This window comes from Salmo trutta, chromosome 31 (genome assembly GCF_901001165.1).
Source record: "Salmo trutta chromosome 31, fSalTru1.1, whole genome shotgun sequence".
Taxonomy (NCBI): Eukaryota; Metazoa; Chordata; class Actinopteri; order Salmoniformes; family Salmonidae; genus Salmo; species Salmo trutta.
The window spans coordinates 11,568,774-11,594,673 of NC_042987.1; the positions used below are offsets into that span (position 1 = coordinate 11,568,774).

At 44.8% G+C, this 25,900-nt stretch overlaps 1 protein-coding gene and 1 long non-coding RNA gene across 5 annotated transcripts; one reads left to right on the forward strand and one right to left on the reverse strand.

The window, feature by feature from the left end:
- Positions 1–2,364: 2,364 nt before the first annotated feature.
- On the forward strand, positions 2,365–21,611 carry LOC115169536 (dynamin-3). Of its 4 annotated transcripts, XM_029725245.1 has the most exons (21): positions 2,365–2,625; positions 2,938–3,236; positions 5,808–5,881; positions 5,969–6,118; positions 6,286–6,489; positions 6,664–6,762; positions 7,018–7,178; positions 7,331–7,473; positions 7,572–7,707; positions 7,806–7,873; positions 7,991–8,129; positions 8,260–8,346; positions 8,714–8,784; positions 8,976–9,036; positions 12,507–12,620; positions 17,023–17,132; positions 17,388–17,502; positions 18,588–18,764; positions 19,031–19,257; positions 19,508–19,690; positions 20,878–21,611. In XM_029725245.1, exons 2-21 carry the CDS (start codon positions 3,076–3,078, stop codon positions 20,921–20,923), a joined length of 2,526 nt encoding a protein of 841 aa, XP_029581105.1. In that variant the 5' UTR covers positions 2,365–2,625; positions 2,938–3,075; the 3' UTR covers positions 20,924–21,611. The 4 variants fall into 4 exon arrangements, with proteins under 4 accessions (XP_029581105.1, XP_029581101.1, XP_029581104.1 ...); XM_029725241.1 differs by having other exon boundaries at positions 5,808–6,118; XM_029725244.1 differs by having other exon boundaries at positions 5,808–6,118; positions 20,881–21,611.
- Positions 15,995–16,637, reverse strand: LOC115169537 (uncharacterized). Its single transcript, XR_003870881.1, has 2 exons — positions 16,426–16,637; positions 15,995–16,281 (listed from the first exon to the last, which is right to left on the reverse strand). It is a non-coding gene; the product is annotated as an uncharacterized LOC115169537 (long non-coding RNA).
- Positions 21,612–25,900: the final 4,289 nt, after the last annotated feature.

The window sequence follows — 25,900 nt, forward strand, 5'->3', positions numbered from 1 at the left end:
TTGATGACAGCTTTGCACACTCTTGCCATTCTCTCAACCAGCTTCACCTGGAATGCTTTTCCAACAGTCTTAAAGGAGTTCCCACATATGCTGAGCACTTGTTGGCTGCTTTTCCTTCACTCTGCGGTCCAACTCATCCATACCATCTCAATTGGGTTGAGCTCAGGTGATTATGGAGGCCAGGTCATCTGATGCAGCACTCCATCACACTGATGCAGCACTCCATCCTTCTTGGTCAAATAGCCCTTACACATCCTGGAGATGTGTTGGGTCATTGTCCTGTTGAAAAACAAAAGATTGTCCCACTAATCGCAAACCAGATGGGATGGCATATCGCTGCAGAATGCTGTGGTAGCCATGCTGATTAAGTGTTCCTTGAATTCTAAATAAATCACTGACAGTGTCACCAGCAAAGCACCCCCACACCATCACACCTCCTCCTCCAGGCTTCCAGGTGGGAACCAATCATGCAGAGATCATCCATTCGCCTACTCTGCATCTCACAAAGACACAGCGGTTGGAACCAAAGATCTCAAATTTGGGCTCATCAGACCAAAGGAAAGATTTCCACTGGTCTAATGTCCATTGCTCGTGTTTCTTGGCCCAAACAAGTCTCTTCTTATTGGTGTCCTTTAGTAGTGCTTTCTTTGCAGCAATTCGACCATGGAGGCCTGATTCACACAGTCTCTGAACAGTTGATGTTGAGATGTGTCTGTTACTTGAACTCTGTGATACATTTATTTGGGCTGTAATCTGATGTGCAGGTAACTCTAATGAACTTATCCTCTGCAGCAGAGGTAACTATGGGTATTCCTTTCCTGTGGCGGTCCTCATGAGAGCTAGTTTCATCATAGCTCTTGATGGTTGTTTTTTTGACTGCACTTGAATAAACTTTCAAAGTTATTGATATTTTCCGCATTGACTGACCTTCATGTCTTAAATTAATGATGGACTGTCGTTTCTCTTTGCTTATTTGAGCTGTTCTTGCCATAATATGGACTTGGTATTTTACCAATTAGGGCTATCTTGTGTATACCACCCATACCTTGTCACAACACAAATTATTGGCTCAAGTGCATTAAGAAGGAAAGAAATTCCAAAAATGTACTTTTAACAAGGCACAACCTGTTAATTGAAATGCATTCCAGGTAACTACCTTGACTGGTAACTGTATATCTATGTAACAGTATAGCTTCCGTCCCTCTCCTCGCCCCAACCTGGGTTTGAACCAGGGACCCTCTGCACACATCAACAACTGACACCCTCGAAGCATCGTTACCCATCGCTCCACAAAAAACGCGGCCCTTGCAGAGCAAGGGGAACAACTACTTAAGGTCGCAGAGCGAGTGACGTCACCCAATTGAAACGCTAATAGCGCGCACCACCGCTAACTAACTAGCCATTTCACATCGGTTACATCTACATAGCTACCTCAATTACCTTGTACCCCTGCACATCGACTCGGTACTGGTACTCCATGTATATAGCCATGTTATTTTTACTCGTTAGTGTTATTCATTATTCACTGTGTATTTATTCCTTGTGTTACAATTTATATATATTTTTTATCTTTAACTCTGCATTGTTGGAAAAGGATCCGTAAGTAAGCATTTCACTGTTAATCTACACCTGTTGTTTACAAAGCATGTGACAACTACAATTTGATTTGCTTTGGTCATCCCGTAGCATGTCTGCCCCCACCAAGGTAAAGACAATTGGTAGACCTAATGCCAAATCACATTTAGCAACGGATTCTAATGCTGCTGTTTAATGAGCATGTCAAATGTAGGGTATAGCTATTGTTATAACGAATGGAAGAAACAAAATGGCTTTTATCTAACACAGATGTTGGCCTGGTGAGGTTAAAATAGGCAGGCTGTGCCTTGTCCTCTCTGCATGACTTCCTTCTCCAGACATCCCTATGGCCTACAGTAGCCTAGCCCTAGCCTACAAACTGACTGTGGTGACCACTATACTGGCCACCTGCTATGGAACAGAATGCTTTGCCATCTAACAAAATACATTATCTATGCACACACGATAGAAGAGGCCGTGATGGAAAGGGGGGCTGAGTTGGACATGAATGTGTCCTTCAGCCTCAAATATTCGAAATGTAATTTTTTTTATCTCACTGCAGGGGATTGATGAAGTGCATCCAACCAGTCATGCTCAGTGAGGTGATTCGCAGCCGGGAGTCACGACAGCAAAGCTGGCACGATGTAAACAAGGGGCGGGTTTGTTTTGCCTAACCTGGTGTGCGCTCTGCCTATAGGCCTACCGCGCCGCGTATGTTGTGCCGCGACCACAACTCCATTGCTGTCATTGGGCACCTCGTATGTCAATCTTATCACCAGGCGCGGCGAGCGTCGCAATTATCGCGGTTGCGTAAAAGAAATATGATTAATCCGTTATAGAGGCGAACTTGTGTTCGCTCGGAATGAGGTTTTGAAGTCCATCCGAGCATAACAACGCTACCAAAACATAACTATATACCACAGGACATTCACATTAAGCCGATGCTCAGTTACAGCAGGTGGCGCTGCTTGTAGGCTATAATTGCGTATGGTTACGGATTTTGGTTTGGATCTGCCTGTTCTTCAAACGCCAAGGAATTCTTGAGAAAGGGTAAATAAGAAATGGCTATAGCTAAAGAATAGAATGAATGCTGTGATTTATTTATTGTAAACGTGTTGCCTGTAAGCAAAACACATCATGTTCGATGCAACGCAAATCATTTGGTGTGGGTAGGTCATTCCAAACCTATGGAATAAGACTGTCTACAATTCAATGCACGGTTTTATATGCTTTTAGAGCGGGGTTTTATCAAGGACTTCATTACCCAAATGCCCTTGAAGAAAATGGTGTGTGTGCGCGGTGTTGGTGGCAAGCAGCTGCGCAATCCTACTCTGACTGCCTCTCTTTCCCTCTCTCTCACAGTCGAATAAACCCTTGCTTTGCTTGGGGCAATGCGCGTCTGGATGACTACTACATCAACAAGCACGGTAGCACTGGACTAAAGATATAACCGCCCACTTCCTTCTCTCTCAGCTTGAGCCTCTCACGCCCGCTAGCACCATGGGTAACCGGGGAATGGAGGACTTGATCCCGTTGGTCAACAAGCTTCAGGACGCTTTCAGCGGCATCGGTCAGAGCTGCAATCTTGACCTGCCACAGATCGCGGTAGTCGGCGGACAGAGCGCTGGCAAGAGCTCCGTTTTGGAGAACTTCGTTGGCAGGTAAAGGAGCAGCATCCAAGCACAGCACGCCAAATTCATCACTATAGGGCAATAAATAATACTATCTCGTGTTAAGCATGGGGTCGGGGATGGTCACGTTTTCGTTTTTCGAAACGTCTGTGGCGTCCCGATCTTCTTTGAGCCAGGAGCTCGTCTCCATCTTATTTCTAACGCGCATTTCATTGCCGGCTTTATAACAAGGGAGCCGATATTTGGGTTACCGCAACCCACTCGAGACTCCAGCCCAATCAGCCAGCCCCATTTAGCCTGTTTCAGTCCCTGAATTCTCAGCATTTGCTTTGAACCATTTGCTTAAACTCATTGAAATGTAAAATAGGTAAGGAAATGACTTGTAAGGACGGCTGGATATATACGTTAACACCAGGCAACACTGTTATTACATTAATATGATCAAATCCGTTCTGCTGTCAATCACAAAGAAGAGTTTCCATTAGATTGTCTGCACTGTGGAAGTATGTGGTACCTTATGGCAATGTGCTTGGTACATAAAACAGATACCATTAGATATGGACAGGATGGTATAGGTTCAGAAAGATTGCATATACCTTCAAATATTTACCGACATGTGAATGGTAAAGACTGGCAATTGAGGTTAGGTATAGAAGGCGTCCTACTAATCTCCAGGGTCATATGAATTAGTGCACAATGTAGCAAAACATTTTGCAGTGGTAACAAAAAGGAGAGTTTCTTATTGAACAAGGTTCACAGTCCCTCTCTGTTTCAGTCTGTTTTCTTCCGTTTTGTGCCTAGAGAATATGACCCGTGCCTAGAGAATATGACCCGTGCCTAGAGAATATGACCCGTGCCTAGAGAATATGACCCGTGCCTAGAGAATATGACCCAGGTCTAGAGAATATGACCCGTGCCTAGAGAATATGACCCGTGCCTAGAGAATATGACCCGTGCCTAGAGAATATGACCCGTGCCTAGAGAATATGACCCGTGCCTAGAGAATATGACCCGTGCCTAGAGAATATGACCCGTGCCTAGAGAATATGACCCGTGCCTAGAGAACATGACCCGTGCCTAGAGAACATGACCCGTGCCTAGAGAATATGACCCGTGCCTAGAGAATATGACCCGTGCCTAGAGAATATGACCCGTGCCTAGAGAATATGACCCGTGCCTAGAGAATATGACCCGTGCCTAGAGAATATGACCCAGGTCTAGATAGATGAAGTACAGGGTTGTTGGCAGCAGCATCAGTCAAGGCCCAGCCAGCCAGCCACCCCTGAGACCTGGGATCCAGCTGAGTAATGTTCCTGCTGTCCAGGGTTGTCTCCCCCACCCACACTGCTTGCCGAATGGACAGCAGGTGTCTGACTCATAGTTTCTGCTAGCCCATAGATAGAGTTCTCAACATCAATATGTGTTCATTCATCTAGCCAACTCGATGACAAGGGCCCTAAACATGCATGTAGACACACACACACACACACACACACACACACACACACACACACACTTTTAAATACTTTATTTGAATCCATCAATCAAATTGTACAAAAAAAGGATCCAAACAGTTGAAAGGTCCCTGTATGCATGGCAGTCCAGGATACAGGAAGCACCTCCTTCTCCAAACAGCTAGGCTGCCCACGACAGCTGAAACAGAGCGGTACCTAGCCAGTTGCTTTGTCCTAGTTTTTTGTCACGCCAGCAATCTGGAGGCCACACACTGCAAGCCTGTGTGCGTGACTGAGACTGCTGAATATCAGCGCCACCAGCTAGCACCTCTGCCCGAGGCTGTCCAAGCCTGCCACGAGGGGCTGGTACTTAAGCAGCTTCTTGGCAGCTTCCCGGCTCCATGTTGCCGTCGAATGAGCAGCCAACTTCCAAAATGAGCACCCCCCCCCCCCAAACAACAACAATATCTGGTGTATTTGTCCCACAGGAACACATCATCTTCATCAAACCAGCTTCCCCTTACACAAGAGTGATTAAGCATGTGGGGTGTTGGTGAGACCTTGTCTCACCTGGCTGGCTATCAGGTCAACACACACTTGCCAGGCCATCATTGTTAATAAGAGTTTGTTCTTAACTGACCTGCCTGGTAAAATAGACACACACACACAAACACACCTACACATGCACTCTCTCGCCTGGTAGCAGACTGGTATGTACCGACGTCATCGTTTATTAACGGAGTGCTCTGCTACTTGCCACTGTGCAGCTATTCGTGTTGACTTCTCGTGCTTTTGGTCAGAATTGCTGACTTTAAGGACTATTTAATTTGATCAGCAGCGTTAAGGGGATCTCGGTGTACCCAGGGGGCTCTGAGGGTAAACTGGGCTGAATGTCAAAGAGCCTGATGACATTTTCAGATCAACATTTTTTTTCTCCATTCATAATATCTTCTGTTAGTAAAAAGAGACTCCATTTGGTTGTGTGCTGTGATGTAATTCTACATTTTGTGGTTGTGTGCGTTCCGTATGTGTGAGTCATTGTACACCATAGCAGTCATTGGCTGTTGGTGGTTCACCCTAGGTTAAAGGTTAAATTCAAACCCACCTCCTCTCTGTGTATCTGTCCTGATTGGCTATCTGTCTGCAGGGACTTCCTGCCCCGAGGCTCTGGGATCGTCACCCGCAGGCCCCTTGTCCTGCAGCTTATCAGCGCCAATGCAGGTAACACACACACACACACACACACACACACACACACACACACACACACTCATATTTGGAATCTGATCTTTGCATTTTTCTTCACAGAATGGGCAGAGTTCTTACACTGCAAAGGGAAGAAGTTCACAGATTTCGACGAGGTTCGCCAGGAGATTGAGGCGGAGACTGACCGCATTACTGGGGCCAATAAGGGCATCTCTCCCGTCCCCATCAACCTGCGCGTCTACTCCCCACATGGTAGACATGCACAACCCCTTAACTACTCTCTCTCTATCTCTATCTCTGTCCTCTACCTCCTGCACTGCTGAACAATTGTGTATTGTTCATTGTGGGCTGTTATCCTCACCCTCCTGTGTGTTAGGTAATATTCACTATGACATGTGTCCTCTCTCCTCTGCCTGCAGTGCTGAACCTGACCCTGATCGACCTGCCAGGCATCACCAAGGTGCCAGTGGGGGACCAGCCAGCGGACATCGAGCAGCAGATTAGAGACATGATCATGCAGTTCATCTGCAGGGAGAGCTGTCTCATCCTGGCTGTCACCCCGGCCAACTCTGACCTGGCCAACTCAGACGCCCTCAAACTGGCCAAAGACGTCGACCCCCAGGGTAAGACATTGATCGTTATTGCTCTGTCAGACGATGGGGTTACCTAATATTTTAAACACCTGTCCAGGCGTTGTGAGACCTCGCAGGCGTCTGCAATCACATCAGCCTGGAACGTAGCCTTTGTGTTGTGACTGGCCTGCCACTGCCTTTTGCCCTTTACCCTTTGAACTCCAGGCCAGCGGACCATAGGCGTGATCACCAAGCTGGACCTGATGGATGAGGGAACAGATGCCAGGGAGGTCCTGGAGAACAAGCTGCTGCCCCTGAGGAGAGGTGGGACATCTGTCTCTTGCTCACTCTTTCTCTCTTTCTACCAATATCTCTCTTTCTTTGTCTTTCTTTATCCATTATTATGTCCAACCAATCTAATTTGGTTATCTTTGGTATTAGCTTTTCTGTTCTATCCTAAGTACTTTTCATTTTGGTTCCATCCCAGTCATGTTTTTTCCCCTCATCCCCCCCCCCCTGACCGTCTGCCTGTGTTTATATTGGAGTGGTTTCACCCTGTCCATCTGTGTGTGTTGCCAGGTTATATTGGAGTGGTGAACCGCAGTCAGAAGGACATTGATGGGAAGAAGGACATCAAGATGGCTATGGCTGCTGAGAGGAAGTTCTTCCTGACTCACCCGGCCTACAGACACATGGCCGAAAAGATGGGCACCCCGTGCCTGCAGAAAGTTCTCAACCAGGTAGGCTAAGGGACAGACTGTAGACTGACCAGTTAACAGTAACTGAGTCTCTCCTACAGGTTATTACATCCTTGCTGTGCATCCATAGCCAGTATAGTAGGCTCGCTTAGCAACGTTATATTTAGGGTACTTTTTGTGTTGTGTTGCCGTAGCAACTGACCAACCACATCCGCGACACACTGCCGGCGTTCCGTAGCAAGCTGCAGACCCAGCTGCTGTCTCTGGACAAGGAGGCAGAGGAGTACCGAGGATACCGCCCTGATGACCCGGGCCGGAAGACCAAGCAGCTGCTGCAGTGAGTCCTTCAGGGGAAAAAGGAAGGTTCACAATTGGGGTTGGGGTCAATTTCTTCTCAATTCAGCAAATCAACTGACATTTTGTGTGTGTTTTTAGGATGGTGCAGCAGTTCTCAGTGGACTTTGAGAAGCGTATCGAGGGCTCTGGTGACCAGGTGGATACTGTAGAGCTCTCTGGTGGAGCCAAGATCAACCGCATCTTCCACGAGCGATTCCCCTTCGAGCTGGTTAAGGTTAGCTAGCCGACTGATGCACATCTTGTTTCATTTGGTGCTCGGCTAGAAAACGCTCTCATTCTCAATCGCTCTCCCTTTCTCGCTCTCTCTGCCAGATGGAGTGTGATGACAAGGAGATGCGACGGGAGATCAGCTACGCCATCAAGAACATCCACGGTATCAGGTGGGTGTTTTACTGTTTACCTCTCCTACCACCTTCAACTATCCTCTTCTTCTTCCTCCTACACACATCTCCTTTCCTGACTGTTCTCTACTCCTCTCTCTCTCTCTCTCTCTGCAGGACTGGCCTGTTCACTCCAGACATGGCATTTGAGGCCATCGTGAAGAAGCAGATAGTGAAGATCAAGGAGCCGTGTATCAAGTGTGTGGACATGGTCATTCAGGAGCTGATCAACACCGTGCGCCAGTGTACCAACAAGGTAACTTTTTTTAGTCAATCAGTCCTCATTCTGGTATCCTTTTAGAATTCACAAACACGGTGCGTTTTTAAATGATATTATTTCCTATGATTGTACGGTGATAGGATGCGACGTGTGCGTGTGTTTTCAGTTGGATTGCTTCCCCAGGCTGCGTGAGGAAACCGAGAGAATTGTGACTTCACACATCCGAGACAGAGAGAGCAGGTCAAAGGACCAGGTAACAACCTACATATCACACAAACTAGGATTTTGAAAAACATAACGTGTATCTAACCCTAAACATAACCCTTACCCTAATTATAACCCTAAATCTAACCCCTAAGCTTAAAATAGCCTTGGTCCTCATGGGGATTTTAGGTCCCCACGAGGGAGAATTTTCCTTGTTTTACTATCCTTGTGGGGGGACATTTTGGGGATTTTAGGTCCCCACAAGGATAGAAGAACAAACACACACACACACACACAGTACAAATGCACACACGGTTATGTAAACAGTAGACTTATTGACCCAGGGGCTAGTAATACTGCACTGTAAATGAAGCTTCCATGTATTATTGACCCAATCTTTCTGTTTCCAATTGCAGGTGTTGCTGCTGATCGATGTCCAGCTCTCGTACATCAACACTAACCACGAGGACTTCATAGGCTTTGCTAAGTAAATGACTGACCAGGCCTGCCTTTATTGGCCTGCTAATGTTATTACAAAGTGGAGATGGGGGGGTGAAAATAGATGCTGAATACCTGCAGATAATACCGTACAGACCTCTACGTCCCTTGTCTGTTTCCCTCTGTGCTTACTTTCCTACCGCTCTCTGTTTCTGTCTCTCTGCTTTCTCTGCTCCATAGTGCACAGCAGAGCAGCAAGCAGAGCAACAAACAGAGTAGCGCTGCAAGCCAGGTCAGCCAGGTGAGATACAGAGGAGGATCTGAATTATTGCACGCACGCACGCACTGCAGAACAAAAGGCCGAGGGTGCCCTCACTCACACAGTGGGCTGCAGGCCATATAGGAGGAAACAGGGCCATAGGGACAGCGACCTTGTATGCTTCCTGGTTTCTTTATGTCATTAATTTGTACACAGCACACAGTATATATACTCCTGTACATTCTACATACATTATTACCTTTGTTGCATGTTTTTTTTACATTTCATGTTGATTTTGGGGGGCCTTTTGATTGCCTTTGTCTTTTTCAGTTGGATGGTGACACTTTTATTATTATGTTGGGTGTGTGTACAAAACAAATTGATGTTTTTAAGTTTTATTTACCTTTTATCACTATGTTTAAACCCCTTCTATGTCATCAAGGTGCCCCCATGCATTTCATCCCAAACCCTTAGTGAGAATCTGAGCAGCCCTGTTTTGGGCGTCTGGCCTGGTTGGTGAGTATCACTCGTTGGGGTTAGGGTTGGGCTTTGCCTGCTGTCTGTATTTACTCTACTGCCCAGAGTGTGGCTCCCTCTTTTGGCCACCCTGAGTTGACTGTTTATAGCTTTTTCCACGTCTCAAGCTTAACCCTTTACACTCCTGGGAATTGGCCTATAGGGATAAATCGAAATGATTCTTACAAAATACATTTGAAAAAGCATAAGCATGGTAGCGAATGAAAGGGAACAGTTTGGAGATTCTGGGGAAATGATTTGACCAAAGTTGAGGGCACAACAGTTCACAAGACTGAATCCAGACAATTACACTGTTGATTTTCTGTGCATTTTACATTTACTGTACTTTTTGTGCCGCATTTGTTGATAATGAAACGTCAAAAATACTCTGGATAAATTCAGTAACTGGGGAAAAATGACCAGGGTTTGAGTGAGAGAACTAACTGGTGTCTCCAAGGTGGACACGGTTCCTAAGTCATTTCAATACACTTTTATGACTCAAAGAAGAGTCTTTAACTAGAATGTGCTTTTTGCAGCTCTCCTAGCTGTGCCGTTGAGGAAGCACACTTGTTTTGAACACAGCCCTGCATCCCTGCCGTCACACAATTACTGTAGTTGTTTACGCAATCCAAAAAAAGGCCCATTTATACATGGCAATCTAGGTCAAGTGGGCATCATTTGAAAGCTTGTTCCATTGCCAACATGACTAGCTAAGTTATGAAAATATGATATTACAGTGTTAGGCATTCAAAGGGCAGTTCAGAGAAACGGATTGTAATTTTGGTGTGCATAGGAAGTCACGGGTGCATTCAGGACCGTGTTCCGCAGCGAATTCTTTTCACGATAGACAGACGTCCTGTTCCGAACAACCCAGGGTATGACGCCGCGCCGCGACGTGTCTGTACGTCAGACCTAAGTGGTCATAAACGTTGACACTGCGTATGACTTGAGTTTTATGATATGAAAATGTGAAGTGCACATTTGGACTCGCAGGTTTTGCTTGTACGACGTCTCATCTTTCTAAACACATAGTCGTCGTCATTTACAGCGTTTCCTCACTCGGACAACAAAGAGTTTGCAAAAGTTGCCCAATTAGCAGGAGGGATGGGGGGGGGCAACTTCTTATCGCTTGTGGTGCTGAAGATCAGAACGGGTTTCGGTCAGAACCCGCACAGCAGTGTGAGGCCTGAGCTTCATCGTCATGTATAGCACGTTACTGTACACCGACTGCAATCCAATTTATGCGCTTGTCAGTGCACAAACCTGCCATTTTAAACCCGTATAGAGGTACGAGTGTAAAGGGCTACTTCTAGTGGCACAGGAACAATCTCAATTAAAGTTAAATAACTAGGGAACATTACTTTGTTTTCATTCCAGAAAAGCTGATAGGCAGATACCAACAATGTCAAGTTACTTTCTAAAACCCGGCAGAGTCAACATCAGTAAGTTGGATGTGTTCTTAGGAGTGGGAGTTGGCAGGTTCTGTTGGTGTTGGATCAAAATCATACAGCGCTGAGCTTTGAGCTCTGGCATCATTTATAGCATGTTACTGTGTTCCAATTTATGCGCTTATCAGTGCCCAAATCTGCCATTTTCAACCCATGTATGGGTACAAGTGTAAAGCGCTAACTTGAACCCACTCAACTGCTACGGCTGTTGGTTAGCTACTTTACACAGGTTATGGGTCAGTCAAATACATGTCGAAATACTTTAAAATGCTCGATCTGCATTGATTTAGTTTGCTATACAATGGGACCAATAGAATAGTCCCAAAAGCATAAGCTCCGAGCTAAATTAAGTACACCTTAAGTAATAAAGTGTTTACCATGATGTATTTGAGCCCGGTGTGGTAGGTTCCATTCTTGAGATTGTATCACGACATGGTGTTTTAACGGCCCACTTCCTTCCTGTTTCAGGCCTCCTCTCCTCCCGCCTCAGGCCTGATTGTAAGAGCAACAGTTTACGTTACGACACTCCCTCATCCCTCTGACCACAGGGGGTTACCTGTCAGTCAGCCTCCCACTATAAACGGTGTTGAAAAAATCTTTGATTTGTACCGGGACTGAACAAAAATAAGACTTCAGAAATATGCTTTTTGGGTAACCCCCTTAGTGGTTCTAGGCCATCTGAGACACCTAACTTAATAATCACTCGATCCTTTGATTGCCACTGGCTTGTTGTGTGTGTGCAGGCTAGTTAACACACCTAACACAAACACTGATGTAGCTCTAATGCTATAGTGCTATAATGCTAATATTGTTTGTTTTGGGGGATGTTATGAAGCACTAATAACACGATGGTCACTTCTTAACACTGTGACACAGACCTCTGTTTGTAACTTTCAACATAGTCTCCAGCCACAACGGGGCACTATCACCGAACTGAACTCAGTCACAAATGATGGTTTGGTTTATTTGCAGGTTGATATTTTATTGTCATGAATCTTGCCCTGGAGGCAGAACTGAGTGATTTCCGCTAGATGAGCCAGCTTGCTATATCGTAAAAATTCATTAAAACAAAAATGTGCTTTTGGTCATAATTTAGAGTTAGGCATTTGGGTTAGCAGTGTGGTTCGGGTTAGGTTTAAAATCAGATCTGTGGCTGTGCCAGCTAGTGACCACTCTACAGAGCTGCCTCCAGGGCAACATTCATGACAATAAATGCCAACCTGCGGTTTATTCACAAAGATATACACTGATAATATCAATTAACTTGGAGTTCTCACACAACACACTTTCTCATTGCATTTTATTATTCATCCGTCACTTTTGTGCACATCGGTTTGGGTACATGCAGTAGACTAGCTGGCCAGGTTTGACTGACTATGATTGAAGTAGGATGAAGTACAGTAGATGATGCTTCTGTGTGGACTTGATAACTCTTCAGTACCTTTTTTTAAACCTCTCATACTTCCTGGCAATCACACCACCCACCACAACTATGACCCCATCTTTCATCCCCTGACCTCTAACCTCTGCCCCCTGCTCTGTCTACAGGTAATCCGTAAGGGCTGGCTGACCATCAACAACATCAGCATAATTAAAGGCGGGGCTAAGGAGTACTGGTTTGTCCTGACCGCTGAGAGTCTGTCCTGGTTCAAGGATGATGAGGTGAGCGAGTTAGTCCACCCTCTTCAGGGTGAGTTAGTATAGTCAGTCACAGTAAGTCTGATGTAGTTTATGGCTAGACTTCAGGTGATGGTGGATTGGAACACCATTTCCCCTGATACAGCCCTCCTTTCTGTTTAATGTCTGGCAGAAGGGTGGGCAGGTCAACAAATGGTAAAATATACATATGCGCTTTGAATCTCTGGCCAATTCCCAAGTGATAAGTATTTTGTTGGATATCTTTGTAGAGGACATAATCTAAACCATACCTTCTGACTACCCACTAAATCACAACTCAACGGTGGTTCCACGTTGGCTCTTCAGTGACGTTGCTCTTCCCCTTGCGATGCAGGGTGCTCGTTGATTGGCTGGATGTTGTGTCATTCATAGCTTGACGGGCTGGTGTCTGTCTGCCTGTCTGTGCCTGCTGTACAGGTTCCAGGATGTTCTGCACAGCAAGTGTAGACAGGCAGACACACGGCAACTCCCGGAGTCAGCCAATCCATGCACTGGTCAGCAGATGACATCACACGGGTAACAAGCAGTCCACATGGTTTGAATCGTCTCTATATACAGAACGTGGTCGATACACAGCTAAATTCCCTGGACAGAAATCGCTCTCTCTTTGTCTCGCTCTCTTTGTCTGTTTTTTTTGTTGTTTCCCCCCCTCTTCTGTCTGTCTCTCCACCTCTCTGCTGGGAGTTAAGGCATTTGGTTTTCTTTTGCACAATTGGAACCATCCCAAAGAAAACCACTGCTCACACACATGCAAATACACACATCGGCTTTATGACACATTATTTGATGAGGTAATAATTCAAAACGGTAACTCGATGGATCGTAGACGTTCTCATGTCGCGTTGACTTTACAGTAGTTGTTTTACGAATCTCTGACATTCCACCAGTGTTAGGGGTAATGTGTTACAAAAGTAACACGTTGTGTAATCTGATTACTTTAATGAGTAACGGATGGGTAATATTAGTTACTTTGTCAAACAACACGTGCGTGGACTTTCAGAACCATATCTCTACTGGATGCGTGTTTCCATGATCCAATCCCGACTTGTTTCCTCGTTTAGTTCTTGAGCGAGCGGAGAAAGGCTGTTTGGAGAAATGTCATAACAGCTGCTGTCCATAGATATGTATAGAGTACGCACCTCTGATCTTTGCCATCGATCGCTTCTGTGATAGCAAAGCCCATAGAGGGCTTTCACATCTAGTGGTAATTGTGCCCTCTGTACATCTCTATGGGGCCCTTTACGTGTGGTCTATAACCAGAACTGGCGGCTCGAGAGAGATTTTGAATGAAACGATAAGAAATCTGTACAGATGTTTTGGCTTACATTTATAGATGGCTAATTAAGCAGCACTTGTAGACTAGCAACAGGAAAGCAGCGCCGCAGATGAAAGGAGAAACTAGACATAAAACCCAAGTTAGTAAGTAGCTATTTTTGGTTGTGCGCTCGCGGCTCGCCATGCTCCCTCTGACAGTCAAACAAACGGGGAGATTTTTAGATTTGTTTCATGTAAGTACATGATAAAGTAATGCTTTACTTTCCACACAAAGTAATATTGTAAAGTAACACATTACTTTTGTAATATGTAATGTATAACTAATCCCACCACTGCATTCAACCAAGCATTTTTCCATATTTCCTTGGGCGTCTTACTGTATATTTATTTATTTATTCTCTCTCTCTCTCTGACCCCCCCCCCCCCCCCCCTTCTCTTTCTTGGGGCAGTTGGCAGTTTCTCTGAAACTGCACACATTCTTGGCCGGAAAATCACACATTTGTAATCCAAACATCAGCCTCCAATGATTCAGCGGGGAGAAATAACCTAAATGGCAGTATTCCTCCCTCTCTGTTTCTGAACCCAATAGCCCTTCATTATCCAAACCATCTATCACCAATACAACTCCACAGCCACCCTAATATTACATTAATCGTGTTCCCACCACCTAATGCTAATCCTACAGTAGCATCCCTACCCAATCAAATATTATTCCCTATACAGTACACAACTCCCAATACAGTAATTTACTGTAACATAACCTGACATACATAAACCTTATTCATATTTTAACACCATCATCCACTAGCCCCACCAAACCACTAGACCTCTCCTCTAGTTGGTTTATTATATCGTCGGTGAAATATTATTTTAGCTGCTTGTACACACTGGACAGAAGACCATCTGCCACACAATAGTTTGACCACAGAGTTAGAATATAATAGTATTATCATTTATCTCTGACTTTGACTGTATCTTTAGACAACATTGTTACTGTGACCTCCCAACCTAACGCCAATGAAATACTGGAAGGATGCGTTTTTGTATTTGAAGCAGGACTTGATGGATTGACCACTTTGCATGACTGTTTGAGTCTACGGAGCCTCTGCTGCTCCTCCCTCTCCCATCTACTGCATCAGAGTCGGGGCTGGATTCTTTGTGTAAAGATCCAGGAGCCTACACACTTCTATTGCCGTTATACCGTACACTTAGTAAACAGACTGTTTCAAGGACATTAGAACACATTGGTCTGAGACCTGACTGACCTTTTTAACTTTATATAGGTCTTTTTTTCTTCTTTTTTTTAACCAATGATATACATTTATTCCACGACGTAAAATAAGTCTTAAATGCAGTCAGAACATTCTGAAAAGTACAAAATAGGAACCGATACCCGACACAGACACAGAGTAGAAGACGAAGCAAAGAGATGAGCAAACGGCAGTGGAAGATGGTCGGTGGTGGAGTGTAGATAGTCAAACCCACTATGAAACCTCCTTGAAAGCCAGTGTTTCCCCAAATAGAAGAGAAGTGCTTCCCTGCCCAGTCTAACCAATGTGCAGACTACTGTACACCAGTATGACAATGAACAGGTAGTCTGAACACTGGGAGGACGGAGCCGGACAGACTGTCTTAGGCCCCAGAGACATTGACTCTCTGCCATTCCGTAGGTAGTAACGTTCGCTGATCTTTGTCTTCCTTCCTCCTCCATTTTGGCATCAAGAAGTAGGGATCCCCCCCCCTCAAACCCCAAAAACTATTTTCTTTTCACCCGTCTGTGTCGCCTCTTCTCCCCCTCTCTGTCATTTGTCTGTTGTGTTTCTGGGTGTCGCTCCCCTCGCTGTCCGTCTGGGTCATGCCGGCCTTGCAGAGTATCCAGGCTTGACGTGGCACATTCACTCAGACGACCGACCGGGACAGACTGTCTGAGCACTCAGGGAGGGGGATATTGCAAAAAAAGAGAGGGAAGGAAAAGAGGGAGAGATGGAGGAAGAGGGAGGGACACGTGTGACCATATATGGGTTGGAGTGACCCCTTGGGGAATACAACCGAGAGAAGTCGGCAATGGTTCTTTTCTCGTTTCATACCTAGTGAGACCCTACCATCTTAGTGAGACCCTACCATCGCTCTGCAGGGGGTCACATATGGACACCTCTGTTGAACCACTTTTTGAAATCCTTCACTTTGTTTCTTCTTCAGGTCTCCCTCTCTTTCTTAACTCCGCTCTGGAAGTTCTTCCCTCCTTCTCTTGCACTCCATCTCTCTGTGCTGTTAAGCAGTACCAGATGTCAAGTCTTAACGCCAGGCTGTCATTTAATCTCTCGCTCTCCTTCTCCCTCACTCCCCGGAAAATAAGGCAGGAAGTGGGCCTCTGGAAAGGAAAGTAGAAATATTGAAGAAATAAGAGGGGGAGGGATAATGGAGAGAGAAGAATTGAGATGGTGAGGGTTGATGGAGTGTGTGTGATGGAGAATTCTACAGTAAATTGAACTCTCTATCAACTCTTTGTACTCACGATTAAAACCGTGTCATGCTCCGTGTTATCCTGACCGGCAGCCCTCTGCTTGATCCGGCGTCCATGCATTCAGTCGCACACCGCAGCGCATTCCCGGAGTCCCCTGTGTTTCTCCACATCTGTATTTCTCCTCTTTATCGTAGCCAGAACGTTTCCTCCGGCCCCAGCTCTCCCTCCCTTTTCGAAACATACCGTGGAGAACGACCCACACACTAATGACTTCCACATGTCGTCTCCCCCTCTCTCTCCCCCCTCCCCGCCCCGCTCTACCTCCCACTCTCATTCTTCCTCCCACTCCACTCAATCTCCACCTCTGTGCTCCCCCACCCTCTCCCCTGTGTTCCCCCCAACTTCTCTCCCTTCTCCCTACTCATCTTTCCACATTCCCCATTCTCTTCCCTTTTTCTCCCTGGATCATCGCCCGACTAAGCCAACCTGTTGATTTTAAAAATCAAGCTGAGAAATAAACACAATATGACACGCAGAGATCAGATAGTAATCAGAAACGAAGTAAACATTTCCCTAACATGGTTCTTTGCAGTTGCTTGTTTATATTGTAAAACCTGCTGATGGTACCTCCCTCTGTTTGTTTCTCAGGAGAAGGAGAAGAAATACATGCTCCCTCTGGACAACTTGAAGGTACGAGACGTGGAGAAAGGGTTCATGTCCAGCAAGCACGCCTTCGCCATCTTCAACACAGAACAAAGGTCGGAAAGCAGACAGACACATCTTAACATCACTTGTAATATTATTGCACCACTTCTGCTTAGAATATTCCTACTTTAGTACCACTTGTTTTAATAATAACGATGCATACTGTAGAAGGGGACAGAAACCAGATAGTCTGGTGGGCTCGTTTTTTCTTCCTTTTATTTAAGTTGATGAGCCTGCCACGTGCCCCTAAAATGACCCGGAAGCGTAACTAACTTCCTCTTCCCCTCCCCTGTGTTGTGGTCTGACAGGAATGTGTACAAGGACAATCGTTTCCTGGAGCTGGCCTGTGACACTCAGGAAGAGGTGGACAGTTGGAGGGCTTCTCTCTTGCGCGCTGGAGTCTACCCCGAAAGGTCTTCTAATGTGAGTGACCACTGCACTGGCCACCAGGGTTGGGGTCAATTCCATTTCAGTTCAGGAAGTGAACCGAATTGGCTGAATTGAAATTGACCCCAACCCTGGTGCCCACCACTGTGACCACTTACCGTGGTGCCACTGCATATTAGTCACTGCAACTTATTGTCCACCTCATCTGCCCTGTTTATCCTGTTCCCTATTACCCATGACTACCCTTCGCTCACTTCCCATGTTGCACTTCTGTTATGTCATCCATCCTATCGCTTCCCAGGTGAGCCATCATATCACTTTATTTTCCCTTTCTCCACCCTCTTTCTCAGGGAAGTTTGATGTAACTGTGAAGATGGTGTAGTGAGTCACAATAGATGTAGGCTACACCTTGTTGATTTGATATTTGTATTTATTAAGGGTCCCCATACTGTTCCCCATTAAACAGTACATCATATAACATTATTTCACCACTACATACTTACAATACAAACTTTCTAATACCATTGTACAACAACCATGCGTGTCTGTACCTTTTTGTGTGTGCGTCTCTATAGTCTCCGCTGTTCCATAAGGTTTATTTTTACCTGTTTATTGCATCAGTTACCTGATGTGGAATAATGTTCCATGTAGACATGGTTTAATGTAGTACTGTGCGCCTCCCATAGTCTGTTCTGGACTTGGAGACTGTGAAAAGACCTCTGGTGGCATGTCTTGTGGGGTATGCGTGGGTGTCTGAGCTGTGTGCTAGTATTTTAAACAGACACCTCGGACGTTCAGCTTGTCAACACTTCTTACAAAAACAATTAGTGACGACGTCAATCTCTCTTCCACTTTGAACCACGAGAGACTGACATGCATATATGCTACTGTTACAGTGACACATTTTTTCTAAAGTTTTTTTAACCCTTTTTTTAAAATCCTTTCTTAAGGTTGTTGCAGATGTACAGAGCTTTGTGATTTCCATGTGTAATGAAAAGCGCTTTATAAATACAATTATTTGTCATTTGATATGCACATGAGTTTTCTACATCTAAAGATGCAAGCCACAAGATCTGTATCACTAAATACAGGTGTGTTAACTTAAAGCGGTCTTCCTCCAGGTGGAAAGTGAGGGAGGCGGCTCATCGTCCTCGTCCCAGGACAACTTCTCCATGGACCCTCAGCTGGAGCGGAAAGTGGAAACCATCCGGAACCTGGTCGACTCCTACATGGCCATCGTCAACAAGTGCATCCGTGACCTCATGCCCAAGACCATCATGCACCTCATGATCAGTAATGTAAGGGACCTCTGCTCCACGCTGGTGGAATGGTATCGGGCATGGGTTCAAATAGTAGTTGGCGTTTTTTCAAATACTTTCAGCGTTCGCTTGAGCCTGGCTGGTGTGCAACTTTTCACATGATTCAATCGGTTCCGTTGTGCCAGGCAAGCTAACTCAAACAGGCCTGGTTACTGTATAACGCTGTGTGACAACCATGGTAAAAAGAGCTTTATAAAATAATTTGAATGATTGATCGATCCATCAACTCTCTCCCCCGTCGCCAGGTGAAGGACTTCATCAACGCGGAGCTGCTGGCCCAGCTGTACTCGGCCGGGGACCAGGGTGCCCTGATGGATGAGTCCCAGGAGCAGGTCCAGAGGAGGGACGAGGTCCTCAGGACCCACCAGTCCCTGAAGGAGGCCCTGGCCATCATAGGAGACATCTCCACCACCACCATCTCCACCCCCATGCCCCCGCCCGTGAACGACTGGCGCAGTGGAGGCGGAAACAGGTAGGCATCCTGGTAGTCCACGGATAATGACTTCCATAGATATCTAAGTGTAATGGAGTCAACTGTTGGTCTACAGGTGAAGATGTTGGGTTGGCGAGCAGGAGAACCGTGTTTGAAGACTTGTCACTTTTTTTCTTTTACTTGGAGACTGTTGCAGGAAAAAATGAAATAACATGGATAAGACTTAACTATTTGTGATGTCAAGAATATGTCACGCATGAAAGGGTACTGATGGCCCCCTCCCCCCCAGGTCTCCTCCAACCAGCCCCACTGGTTCCAGGAGGATGTCATCAGGCCAACGCCCTAGTCCCGGAGGAGGGCGAGGGGCTCCACCCCCTCCTAATCGCCCAGGACCCCTGGGGCCCTTCAACAACAGTGCTGACAGCCCCCAGGTCCCCAGCCGCCCCAACCGGGCCCCTCCCAGCATCCCCAGGTGAGGCCAGGGCATCCTACTTTAGGCCTATATGCTCCTGCGTAGCTCAGTTGGTAAGAGCGTGATCATGCTAAGATCGTGGGTTCAATTCCCACAGGGATCACATATGAAAAATGTGTGTACTCACTAAGTTGCTTTGGCCTTTGGATAAAAGGGTCTGATATATATGGACATGGAGACACTGACCACTTTGGTACCCATAACCAGGGGTAACCCTGAGTTTTTCCTGACCATATAGCTAACCTGACTCGGTTCCCTACATCATGTATAGACGTTCCATTATCTTAAGCGGAATATTTGGAGGGTTATTAGTTCAAGTAAAACACACAAACACATTCCAGTGGTTTGTGGTTACTGAAACAAGGAAGAGTCCACAAACTCAAGTGTTTCTCTTAGTGATTAACGAAAATGCTACATTTTCCTAGTTATTAAACAACGAATTGACCGACGTGAGTTAAATTACTTGAATTCCATTTCTTTCTTTTTTTTGTGAGCTCAACCTGACGTTTCTCTAGAGAGAAATCTAATCTTCCATGAGAAATGAAGTCCAAAACTATGTGGGACGCTGGGCTGATTTGGAAGTTAGGCAAATATTCAACTTAGTTCAGCGCAGAAACGTGGTAATTAGTTACAATGACCCTAATCCATTGCACCTGTTCTCTCCGCATGAGAGAGGCATGACGCAACACAACATAACGACGAGCAGTTTGTGAGGTAGCTCTACCCGATGGATAGTTATAGTAGTTGGTAATGAGCAGCCTTGAAAGTATGCCTTATCTACATTGACGAACTAGTAAAATGATTTTGCCAGCTAGCTACTACTAGCCTTGCTAAAAAGGATGACTCGTTCGATGGGGAGCACGGAGATGACGTTAAATGGTTGGCTGGATGCTACTGCCTTGAGATGAGATGACTTTAGGAAATGACAAATAACATTTAAAAAACGAAGTAATATACACAACTGAATGTTTTTTAAATTTTTTATTAAAGTAAAAAGTAATGTGATTGCCTGTTTTTTTAACCCGTCTTAAACTATCTGCTTCTCTTCCCTCTCTCTCTCCCTCACTCTTCCCTCTTTTCTCTCCCCCCTCTCACTCTTCCTTCCCCCTCTCATTCTTCCCTCTCCCTCTGTCATCCTTTGGCCTCTAAACACTACTGCCCTCCCACCCTCCCTTCCTCTCCACCAGTAGGCGACCCCCTCCTTCTCCAACAAGAAATATCCCCCCATCATAAGCAGTCAAAGGAGCTTGCGATCTCTAAAGGGACTAGTGTTTATCCCCTAGTTCATCGTCCAGCGCTCATCCTTCCCCTATCCTCCCCAAGACCCTCTGCTATCTATCTCTCCTTGGTCTTTACCCCCCCCCCCTCCCCCCAGTGCAGACATTGAACCTTTTGCCCAGGTGACGTTCAATGTCCATGTATCTATGTACAGTATGGTGCTTGTCTTGTGGTGTATATATCTCTATGTGCGCTTGTGCTCGCCTGTGGTCCAGGTTTGCTTAGCAGATTCAGTTCCGAACTTCTAGAACTTCCTTCTCCCTTAACTAGAACACAACCTGCGTAGAACTCCTCCATCCCAGCTGCTGCTCCTCTACATATCTATGCTCAGCAGTGGCACTGCCCTACCCATTCCAAATGCAGCATGGCAAATAGGCTGCTTTTACTGCACGTACTTGTGTGTATGTGGGAGGCAGAAAAATTGGCCTATATATAGGCCAAGTTCGTTTTAGTATTATATATAACACATTGTACAACACCCCCTTTCTGTATGTTTTTGCCTAGGTGTTCTTCTCTTAGAGACGAAAGGGTGTGTGTGTGTGTGTGTGAGTGTGTCTGTCTGCACGTTTGTTGCTGTTTTTAAGTTGTATTTGTTTTCATGGTGCAAGCTGTTAATAAATCAAGACCCCTGAGAGTAATTTGATGTTGGATCGTTGTGTGATTTGTTCCTGTGTTGTAGTAGCAGCAGCCGCAGCAGCCGATACACATATAACAAGGCTGAGGACCGGTACCAACAGTATATTATTTCACACGCAACCGCCGCAATAAATGCACTTAACCCAGTCAATGGAGTCTGGTATGCCTGTATCTGCTGTATCGCTGGTCAAGTGGGCATCTTCCTCACACGTTTTTTTATTTTTTTTAAGCTCAAACTCAGAGGCTGGTTGGAAAGATGGAGGGGAGGGTGTTCCCAACACAAAGACAGACAGAAAAGTTCACTGATATTACTTCGCCTTCCACAATTTATGGGAATATCCATATCCCTGTATGACTGAGAACATGGTGACGTGTTCCGTTTAGCCTGTTCCTCAGGTTGGGTTGAAGCCTCCCGCATGTTCATGACAGATCACAGGCCACTTCAGAACTCTCTCCGTGTGTAAAACCTTTTTCTCCTCTCACTCACCACCTCCCCATTTCTTTTCAGCCACTGTGCCAGAGCTTAAGGTGGATTTGTCTAAAGTGTTCTCTCTCAGTATGTTATTGTGTGGGCCTGTCCTCTTTTGAAACTGTTTCCTGCTGTGTGTATATACACATACAAACATAGGTATTAATGAGAACTGTTGACTATAATGACCTTGTTACAATCTAGCACTCCGTGTCTCTAGTAGCATCTCACTGTACTTCTTTATCTGGAAGTTAGACCACTTCAATGGCATGAAAGGAAATAATACAATATTAAGCAGAACATCAACAAAATATCTTGCCTGTGGGAGGGTATAGATAAACATAACGAGTAATTGGGGAATTGAATTGCAACAACCGTGGATATTTTATTTGTGTGTCTGTATCTCTCTAAAATAAACTATTCCCCTCTCACTTTTCATTTGTTCATAGTGTTTCTCTTCAAAATATATTTCCCTGACTAAGCCCTGCATGCCAACCCATTAGCCCCTCTATAACTAAAAACAGTAGCTGAACATACACGTTCAATTCTTTCAAGGACCTTGACTGCACGGCACACTAAGACGGCGGGTTTGTTTTTAAATGAATCAGAAATCCACTCAACTAAAATGAATCAACGGATTATAGTGTGGTGTGGTGCATGTATTAGGCTATCAGCATAACCATAATCCATGATACACTCAGGAACAGTATATGTATTCCTCCAGAAGATGGCGGTGGATAGACATAACTAACTGCAGGCTTACAATTGAAGTTTAATTCCAAAAAGCCATACATCCATTTTCAGCAATGTTGGTAAGTGACCTTTTATTGTTTAAAGAACTTATATTGGTATGTTTTGTCACCATCTAATCATGGCATGAGGTGTTCAATGACATATGTATAAAAAATGATCACTTGATGGTTTTATTTCAGAGACATGTGTTGCAAAATGCTATACTGTATATCCGCCTCACTCCGAGTATACGAAGTTTTACAGTCAAATGTTATAACTACATTTTTTTTTATTCAAAAAAGTGTACAAATGAATCAATACAATAATGAGATCTCTATGTAAAAATGTACATTTAATATTTTAGTCATTTAAGAGATGCTCTTATCTAGAGCGACTTAGTTACTGTAAGTGTATTCCTCTTAAGATGGCTAGGTGACAACCGCATAAGTCAAATATACAGGATACAAACGTTCCATTCCAGCTAAACAATGAATATATAGTATTTAGCAACACAACCCAATCTGAGAACAGTCATATTTTAAACACCCATAAACAATTTCTGATGAAAAGGATTTTGGAACGAAACTATTCAATTTATTATGGGGCAAATTAACACCTCACAGTTACATTCAAAGATGTGTATATATACACTAGAGGACTCACAAGGGGCACTGTTTTGAAGCCACTGCGCCTCCATCTTGGCACTCCCCCACCGTTATAAAAAATATATTTTGGAAGCTATAGAAATGCATTTAATGTAAACATTTGTTTTTGCTCTTTATTCTATTACAGATACATTAATGCATACTTCTAAACTATACAGTATGTTAGCTAAACATATATATATGTATATATTCTACTGTTACTGTCCCCACTACAACAAAAATATTGAAATGCTGTGGAATTCCGTTAATTCCTATGGAGGACTGCTCCTTCCGTGCGTTGCCAATATGGCCGACCTGTGGCTTCAAAGCCTCAAACAGGCCAATACATAGCGTCAATACATAGCAATCCAGGGTTTATATACATCAGTGGTTGCATTGCATCACTTTTGCTTGTTTTCTTTCTTGAGTCAGGCAGCTCCAAATGCAGGTGTTTTCAGCCTAGCTCGGTGCTTTCTGTGGTGGTGGGGCAGCCACCAGAAAATACGAAATGTAGGGTTTGGTATATTTCTCTAGTTGCGCTGTGATTGGCTCAGTGTTCTGTCACTCATGGGGACACTGTCACCGCAAAATGACGTCAAATCACGTTATATCTACCATAGCTTTGATTGGACTGATCATGTCATCGTCATCATACTTTCAAAATTAGCTAGCAAGCTAGACGAGGAGTCATCGTCATGCATCAAGTCGGCAATCTACTGGCAAATCCTTTGCAATCCTTGTCATATGAAGAGAAATGATAGATAAAACGTATCGGTGCTCATCGGCCATTGGACATAAACATTACACAACAAGTTGGAAATCTCAAATTCAACAATGAGTGTTAAGGCGCCACTGTAGCCCCGGGTTCGATCCCAGGCTGTCTCACAGCCGGCTGTGACCGGGAGACCAAAGAGGCGGCGCACAATTGTCCCAGGATCGTCCGGGTTAGGGGAGGGTTTGGCCGGCCGGGATGTCCTTGTCTCATCGCGCTCTAGCGTCTCCTTGTGGCGGGCTGGGCGATTGCAAGCTGACCACACGGCCGTCAGTTTGACAGTGTTTCCTCCGACACATTGGTGCGGCTGGCTTCCGGGTTAAGCGAGCAGTGTGTCAAGAAGCAGTGCGGCTTGGCTCTCGACCTTCGCCGAGTCCATAGGGGAGTTGCAGTGATGAGACAAGATCGTAACTACCAATTGGATATCACGAAAAAGGGGTTAACGCCATGGGCCAGAAAAGATTGAATACATTGGCTATGCTGTCAATCCAGCATGACTTCTGCCATGTTCAAAACAACTGGAAACTCGGAACTGGGAAATCTCAGACTTCATTGAGTTCAAGACAACTGGGAACTCAGATAAAACTAGCTCCAACTGGGAAAATTATTTTGAATGGTCATCCAACTCGGAATTCTAAGTCGCCACCTTCCTGTTCAAGTGAGCACTGCGCAACAAGGTGAGTCCAAAAATGTCTTGTATAAATGATGGAAAATGCCAGGGAGATATGCATACTGTAGCTAAGAAAGTAATACTAAGTGTATGTTGTGTAGTAAGCTTTTAGTAGCCCATCTGCCTCACCCTAATAATTTGGTCACTTTCCCCTTCATAATTTAGCCTACTGTTCTGACTTGGTGGTGCACATGTATCCTATAGCCTGTTTTTGAGAAATGTAATCATTGAATATTGTAAGAGCTTTCATTGTCTGCTTATATCCCCTTTATTTATCCTACGGCTCTGACTTGGTGTGCAGGGAGAATACTGTAAGAACGGCCCATGTTCTGAATTCTGTTGCTGTACATTTCAAAAGTGCTGAACAAATAGTTATATTGACTACGTCCGTCCTAGTTCGCTCATTAATGTCTTAATCCAAATTACGGATTGCCTCTTATGCGCTCGTCATCCCCTTATGTCATAGTTGTACATCTCAATATACAGTAGAAACCACATTTGTTAAAGCAAGTCAGCCATATCAGCTATGTTTTTTTAATGGCAGTAAATTAGGCTAAATTAACTGTTTCGCTGCCAGAGAAGACTCTGTTGATAGCCAGGTGTAGCAGTGGTAAGGATTCACTACATGGTCCTGAAAATAAAGCTCTGCTGTTGGGACAGCTTTATGTAGGCCCTAACAGTTTGTGGGCACCGTTTGTCACCGTTATAGTGCAATTAATGTATTGTTTAGTGTTGTGGCTTTGCTGGCATTCATCTAAGATTATAATTTTTTTGTTAGCCCCACCAAGATTTACATGCTAAAATCGCCACTGGTCATGAAATACAGTTCTACACAGAGAAGACTGTCTTACGTCATTGTAATTACATTATTATATTAATATGCACACAATAATTTGGTTATTGTCTTAAGTGGGATATTTTCTAACAGACAATGAGAAAAGAAAGCAACTCAGACATTTTTAGGGGGTTCAGTTGAAAGCTCCAACTCATTTGTTTTTGAAAGCTCCAA